This window comes from Triticum urartu, chromosome 7A, assembly GCF_056163025.1.
Source record: "Triticum urartu cultivar PI428250 chromosome 7A, HENAU_Tu73, whole genome shotgun sequence".
In the NCBI taxonomy this organism is placed as follows: Eukaryota; Viridiplantae; Streptophyta; class Magnoliopsida; order Poales; family Poaceae; genus Triticum; species Triticum urartu.
The window spans coordinates 676,934,239-676,942,251 of NC_141879.1; the positions used below are offsets into that span (position 1 = coordinate 676,934,239).

At 43.6% G+C, this 8,013-nt stretch overlaps 1 protein-coding gene across 1 annotated transcript; it reads right to left on the minus strand.

Moving 5' to 3' along the window:
* Positions 1-3,052: 3,052 nt before the first annotated feature.
* LOC147961390 (putative F-box protein At4g22170) lies at positions 3,053-4,416 on the minus strand. The gene has a single exon (XM_087536178.1). The coding sequence runs from the start codon at positions 4,414-4,416 to the stop codon at positions 3,196-3,198; it is 1,221 nt and encodes a 406-aa protein (XP_087392304.1). The 3' UTR covers positions 3,053-3,195.
* Between the last annotated feature and the right edge of the window lie 3,597 nt (positions 4,417-8,013).

Here is an 8,013-nt window from a genome sequence, read left to right on the forward strand (position 1 = left end):
AGAAGCCTATGCATCTCCTGATGCTGACTACTGGAAGGAAGCTGTTCGTAGCGAGATGGATTCCATCTTAGCTAACAGTACCTGGGAGATCACTGACCGTCCTTATGGATGCAAACCTGTAGGATGTAAGTGGGTGTTCAAGAAGAAGCTTAGACCTGATGGTACGATTGAAAAGTACAAGGCACGGCTTGTGGCCAAGGGTTATACCCAGAAAGAAGGTGAAGACTTCTTTGATACTTACTCACCCATGGCTAGACTAACCACAATTCGGGTGCTACTATCACTGGCTGCCTCACATGGTCTTCTCGTTCATCAAATGGACATTAAGACGGCTTTCCTCAATGGAGAGTTGAAGGAGGAAATTTACATGGATCAGCCAGATGGTTTTGTAGTACCTGGTCAGGAAGAAAAGGTGTGCAAGTTATTAAAGTCTTTATATGGCCTTAAACAAGCTCCTAAGGAGTGGCATGAGAAGTTTGAAAGAACATTAACTGCTGTCGGCTTTGTAGTAAACGATGGTGACAAGTGCGTGTACTATCGCTATGGTGGGGGCGAAGGAGTTATTCTTTGTCTATATGTCGACGACATATTGATCTTTGGAACCAAACTTGATTTAATCAAGGAGGTTAAGGATTTCTTATCTCGTTGTTTTGAGATGAAGGATCTAGGAGTAGCTGATGTTATCTTAAACATCAAGCTGTTGAGAGATGAGAATGGTGGGATCACACTGCTTCAGTCTCACTATGTGGAAAAGGTCTTGAGTCGTTTTGGTATAGCGACTGCACACCTTCTCCAACTCCATATGATGCTAGTGTATTGCTTCGAAAGAATCAACGGATTGCTAGAGATCAACTGAGATATTCTCAGATTATTGGCTCGCTTATGTATTTGGCGAGTGCCACGAGGCCTGACATCTCTTTTGCTGTGAGCAAGCTGAGTCGGTTTGTGTCAAAACCGGGAGATGATCATTGGCATGCGCTTGAGAGAGTTATGCGCTATTTGAAAGGCACCGCGAGCTATGGGATTCACTACACCGGGTATCCAAGGGTACTGGAGGGTTATAGTGACTCAAACTGGATATCTGATGCTGATGAGATAAAGGCCACAAGTGGTTATGTTTTTACACTTGGTGGTGGCGCTGTTTCCTGGAAGTCTTGCAAGCAGACCATCTTAACGAGGTCAACTATGGAAGCAGAACTCACAGCATTAGACACTGCCACTATTGAAGCAGAGTGGCTTCGTGAACTCTTGATGGACTTACCTACGGTTGAAAAACCAATACCCCCTATCCTGATGAACTGTGATAATCAAACTGTGATCGTCAAGATAAACAGTTCGAAGGACAATATGAAGTCCTCAAGACGTGTGAAGAGGAGACTAAAATCTGTCAGAAAAATGAGGAACTCCGGAGTTATTACGTTGGATTATATCCAAACGTTGAAAAACTTGGTAGATCCCTTCACAAAGGGTCTATCACGTAATGTGATAGATAATGCATCGATGGAGATGGGTTTGAGACCCACCGCGTGAGTTGTCCATAGTGGTAACCCACTCTATGTGATCCGAGATCCCGTGAAGTAGAAGTGGGAGACAAGCTGTTGGTTAGCTGGGAGGAGAGTATCCCTATATTAACTATCCCACTCCGTGAAGATGCAATACTCTCCTAATCTGCATGGCAGGTTGATACTTATCTTAATATGTTCCAAGTGGCTTATTCGGGTAAGCAGAGATGTTGTCTTGCAGAACATCTTCTGAGGAACACACCTATATGAATTTGACCGTTAACGTCGCAGTCTGTGAGAATTGGGTGTTCTCTAATAAATTCATGAAAAGGCCCTGGAGTACGACGTATACGCTCCACCCGCGGGGAAGCCTTGCGGCAGCCCAGTATCGGTTAAGAATTTGTGTGAAACTGTCTCGCAGAAAACTTGTAGTTCAAGGCATAGTCCACTATTCAAGTTGTGATCTAGTGTAGCATAAATCTCTAAGTGGAAGTTCAACTTCACAGTCTCCACTAAGCACCGGTATATAAACAATGTTTTGGAACTAAATGATGAGATGTGCCAATGAGACTTTGTGGGGGATTGTTGGAATTTTGCTAGTAGGCCTTTGGCCCAAAGCCCAACTAAAATTTTGAAATTCTCTTGGCCCATTCATGCACACATGTTAGTGGAGTGAGTGAGGCTAAAGTTTAGTCCCACCTCATAAGTTGAGAGAGAGTTGCACCTCTTTATAAGATGAGCTCTTCTACCACTTGTATGAGCATGAGAAGAGGAGACCTACACGCGCGCTCCTCCTCCTCGCCACGCCACGCCACGCCTCGCCTCGTCACGACGCGCCGCGGGTTGTGGGATTGAGCCGAGCCGAGGACAGAGCTATGCACGTTGTCTATATTTTTGCTGCTCGGGAAAAATTAATGAGTCATTAATTAATAATTAACGGAAACGTTAATTACTGAACCATTTCCGATTCTGTTGGATCGTGACGACTTCTACCCTACCCGGCCCGCACTATATAGTCAGGCAGACGTCTACCCTAGCCGCAGCCGCTTCGTATGGTTTCTCACCACCGTTCCAGATCATTGCGCCGCCAAGCAAGTCTTCTCCATCCCTCTTTTCGACGTGCACCGGGAGAAGGGACAGCAAGCCTCCGGAACCCCGCCTCTCGTGATCCTGTACGAGAGAGAGGCGATCAGGTTTTTGGGGAGCGCACTCGCGCGACTGCTGGCAGCGACGACTTCGCGAACGACGACTTCTTCCCCGACCTCGGCAACCTCATCCTCGATGACATGGGCGACAACGTGAACGCCGGCGGTGCTGCACCTGCTGCACCGTATATTATTCTATCCTTCTTGTTCGAAATCGTGGTAGAATTCATATTTCTAGTATGTGCCCTAGATGTGATCTATTCATCTACCATGCTAATTCGTATGATTAGTTTAATCTTTGATATTGCTGTCATGATCTATTTCCTATTTATTCGGATTAAATCTCGTAGTGATTTGCTCATTTTTCCAACAAGGACATCATACAAACTCATGATCGCCGGCATGCCAGCTACTACTAGTACTATATATACATCCAACACAACTCATCAATTTATTGCATACAAAATTTAGAAGAAAACAGCCATAGCAAAGCACCAACATGCGCATGCAGCACACAACATCTTCCAGTCGACATGGTTCCTAAGTGATCACAGGCCCGGCATGAACCAGACCTCTGACGGATAGATTGTTCCGTAATGACCACCACCTGACGGGAATGCATCCTCCAGCGTCAGATTCTTCAAATCATAGACCTTCACACCCTTCCATTGGTTATGTCGACGCTCAAAAATGTCACCCCTGAGACGGGGAGTCGTGAAGTAGATACAGTCCGGTCTCAGCTCAGGGAACTTTTCCACGGACAAGAGACCCGGGCTATTCTGTCCGAGGAGCGCAGCATGCCCCCTTAGAGCCTTCGCGGGGCTTATTCCTACCATTTGGCAGCTCTTGCGATCCAGCCTGTCTACATAAACACTGACGCAATGATCCTGATCCTTGTCCAAGACACGAATCTGCAGAAGATGCCCCCAGGGAGTTGGAACCAGGTATCTCGTGATAACTTCGAAAAAGTCATCGTCTTCCTCGGCGATGATCGTTTTCTTTCGTGGTATGTCCTCCAGTCCACCGAGGTCCCAAGACTTCAATTTACCTGTCATTGACAGCACGTAGAATCTGCCTCGCAGGTAGACACAATCGGCAAAACTATCTTGGCTTCTCCTTATCACTGAAACTTGTCGCCAAGAACTATCTCCTACCCTCGCAAAAGAGAGCCGCTTGCCGTCCAAGTGGATGGCCAAGGCAACTGCGGGACCGGCAGATGGAGAACCAGACAACACAACCTTGTAATAGAAATGCCTGCCCAGAGAATCCATGTCATAAACACTGCCATTACCACCATGGAGACACCTATAACGATAGCCAATGACATTCCCTTCGATGCACGACGAGAAGCCGGTGAGCGGCGGGAGCGGGAGCAATGCCGCTGTAAAGGGGTTGTAGAGGACAAGGTCTGAGAGCTCGTTGGCCACGACCAGCCAGCCGCGGAAGGAGCCGCAGCAGGCCACAGCCTGGCCCCGGGGGAAACTGACCTTAAATTCTTTCTCGTCTAGGAGGTTGCGGAACTTGGAAGTAACTGTGGGATCCCATAGTCTGCGACTGTGTTCCCCTCCAGGAAGTGGCTCGGTGGCCAAGGACACAAGCCACGGTGTGCAGCCAGGTGGGACACTGGGGGCGGCCATAGAGGCAGAGCGCCATGACGGGCAGACAGCGCGGAAGGCTAGAGCCTCAGGTAACTCGAGGAGAAGCAGGATGCGGATCAGGAGATCGATGGGGAGGTCCGACCAGCCTGGACTTGCATAAGGTCCTGTCATTGAGAAAAAATCACGTCAGGAAAATTTACATATGAGCAGATTTTTATAGCGACACAAACACGCCCGCGTACGTTGCCCAATCGGACAAGAAAAAGTATATGATTCAGACTGGGAAACCGATTTCAATCCGTATAGGCTCTTATCTATAATTAAATCTGCTGACATGCATTTTCTGTCCTCTCTAAGAATGAACCGATAACGTGATCTTTTCACAATGGCAAGTCAAGGCTGGTCGGACCTCCCCGTCAATCTCCTGATCCGGATTTATGCATTGTTGCGAAAATAACATAACATGAATATATTTGTCTACCCTCTAATTCCTCCGTCAAATCCGTGGTGCAGCTCACAATGCGTATATGAGGCTAGAGCGTAGGGACATATTTATACTCATATTACTGAATGTTCAAATATGTATCCAGATAGAATTCCGTTAGACTCCTAATCGAATTAACCAACCACGATCATAACCGATTATTTTTCGAGTCAAATTCCTTCTTATCCCTAAGCACATATATGTGAGATATATGCCACGTTTAAATAGTATATGGTTCCTATTTAAACATGTAGACTTACCAATCTACAGAGCCAAACCTGTAAATAGTCTAGCAAATTCCAAACCCATACTGTGCCCAGGCATATAATTCCAGTACATATATATAGACTGTATTCCAGCATAGTTTGTACCCGGCTTCCTTGAGTAAATTTCCTCAAGTTCAATTGCAAATATTTGTACCAATCATTCATACACCAATTCCGTATGATTTCATTCTTCAACCAAATAAATGTAGTAAATTTCCTCAAGTTCAATTGCAAATATTTGTACCAATCATTCATACACCAATTCCGTATGATTTCATTCTTCAACCAAATAAATGAATACACCAAAAATTCCTACATCTCCCACTTGTCTGAAAAACATTCAATCAAAAATCCTAAGGCCCATGTTCCTGACATGTTTGTAAAACAATTCCTGACTAAGAGGTTTAGTCAGTGGATCTGCCAACATATCAATACCCGGCAAAAACTCAAGCCGAACAGTTTTCAGCCAATTTATTACATCTCTAATATAATGGTATTTTCCCTCAATATGTCTAGCCCTGCTATGAAACTTGGGATCCTTGGAAAGTTTAATCGTAGCTTGATTATCACAATAAACAGTGACCGGATCAGACGCATTTTCAACTATCTCTAGAGAAACCAGAAAGTTCCTCAACCAAACGCCATCTTTTACAACTTCATTCGCAGCAATGTACTCTGCTTCCATAGAAGACTGCGCCACAGAAGTTTGTTTCTTGCTCTTCCAAGAGATATCACCTCCGGCCAAAGTAAATAGACAACCTGGCGTCGACTTCCTTTCATCAAGGTCTCCCTGCCAATCAGCATCAGTATATCCCTGCAGCTGAAGATTATCACCATTAAAGCAAAGAGAAAAGTCCATCGTTCCTTTTATATATCGCATAGCATATTTTATTTGCTTCCAATGAGCTTCCCCGGGATTTTTCTGAAATCTGCTCAACATTCCAACAGTGTGACACAAATCTGATCTAGTAAACAGCATTGCATACATAAGAGACCCCAGAGCAGAAGCATAAGGTATATTTTTCATTTCCCTTATTTCCTTGGGAGTTTTAGGACATTGTTCCTCACTAAGTTTAGTTCCTTTTATCATTGGTACATTTGCATATTTGCAATCTTCCATAGAAAATCGTTTCAAAATAGTTTTGAGATAAGCTTTTTGAGACAGCCCCAAAACTTTCCTTCTCCGATCCCTATGTATTTCCACCCCCAAAACATAAGAGGCCTCCCCCAAATCTTTCATATCAAAAGTGGATGATAACCAAGATTTCACTTCCATTAAGGTTCCCTCATGGTTTGAAGCAATTAAAATGTCATCGACATACAAAGATAATAATGCAAAGTTTCCTCCCACTATTTTGAAATAAATACAGTGGTCTCCTTCCATCATAGAGAAACCATATGATGTGATTGCAGCATCAAATAAGGTATTCCATTGCCTAGAAGCCTGCCTCAAACCATAGATTGATCTTTTTAACTTACATACTTTATTCTGATTTCCTTTTTCCACAAAACCATCTGGTTGTGTCATATAGATTTCCTCTTTTAAATAACCATTTAGAAAAGCTGACTTGACATCCATTTGATGGAGATCAAGATCAAAATAAGCAGTTAAGGCACATAAAATGCGAATAGAAGTGACCTTTGCAACAGGAGAAAATGTTTCCACAAAGTCTACTCCTTCCTTTTGTGTATATCCCTTAGCAACTAATCGAGCTTTATATTTTTCCACACCTCCTGAAGCATTGAGTTTACTTTTGAATATCCATTTAGATCCTATGGCCTTGCGGTTTTGGGGTAAATCAACAAGTTCCCAAACACCATTTCTTTCCATGGAGTTTAGTTCTTCCCGCATAGCTTCCAACCATAGTCCAGATTCCTCACAATCAATGGCATGTTTGTAAGTTTTAGGTTCTTCCTCTAAAGACACTTTAGAGTGTACTTCCCCTAGAAACACAAAATAATCATCTAGATAAGATGGTGTTTGTGTGTTCCTCCCACTTCTTCTAGGCATACTAGTTGAGGGAGTTTCTTCCATATTTATGTCAGGGATTTGGCTTGAAAGATTACCGGCAGAGTCATTTGCTACTTCCTCGGATTCTCCTTCTATCAATTCCACTCTAGCTCTCTTAGCACGACGAGGAGTGTCCTGATCTAAAAACATAGCATCTCTGCTTTCCAATAACTTCTTATTGTTGGGATCATAAAACCTATAACCATTGGAACCAGTAGAATATCCAACAAAGATTCCTGGAGTGGTCTTAGGTTGAATTTTAGTACGGTTCTGGCTCGGGATTTTAATTTGAGCATTGCAACCCCAAACAGCCAGGTTCCTTAGTGTTGGTTTCCTCCCTTTCCAAAGCTCATAGGGAGTGACCTTTAATGATTTTGAGGGTGAATGATTTAACAAATAAACTGCAGTAAGCAGTGCTTCCCCCCCCCAAAAACTTAAAGGTAAATCCGAGTAAGCCATCATGGATCGAACCATATCCATCAACGTCCTATTCCTTCTTTCCACTACACCATTTTGTTGGGGTGTGTAGGGTAATGTGTAGTGGTGTACTATGCCATGTTCTTTACAGAATTCATCCAAAATTCCGGATGTGTACTCTCCTCCTCTATCGGTCCTAAGGACTTTAATTTTCCCATTTAATTGGTTTTCCACTTCAGCCTTGAAAGTTTTGAACATGTCAAAACCCTCAGACTTGTGTTTAAGGAGGTAGACATAACCGTATCGAGAGAAGTCATCAATGAGTGTGATAAATACACCTTCTGTCCTATCGTGGGTGTTGTCATTTCCCCACAAATATCTGAATGGATTATGGCTAAGGGCTCATTAGATCTTTCGGCTTTAGGAAAGGGAGCTCTAGTCATTTTTCCCATGATGCAGGCTTCACAAATTCCATAATCTTCCCATTTAAAATTCAGAATTCCAGAACTAATCAATCTTTTAATCCTGTTCTTTGATATATGTCCTAGCCTTAAATGCCATAGGTAGGATTCGGAACAATTGTCATTTCC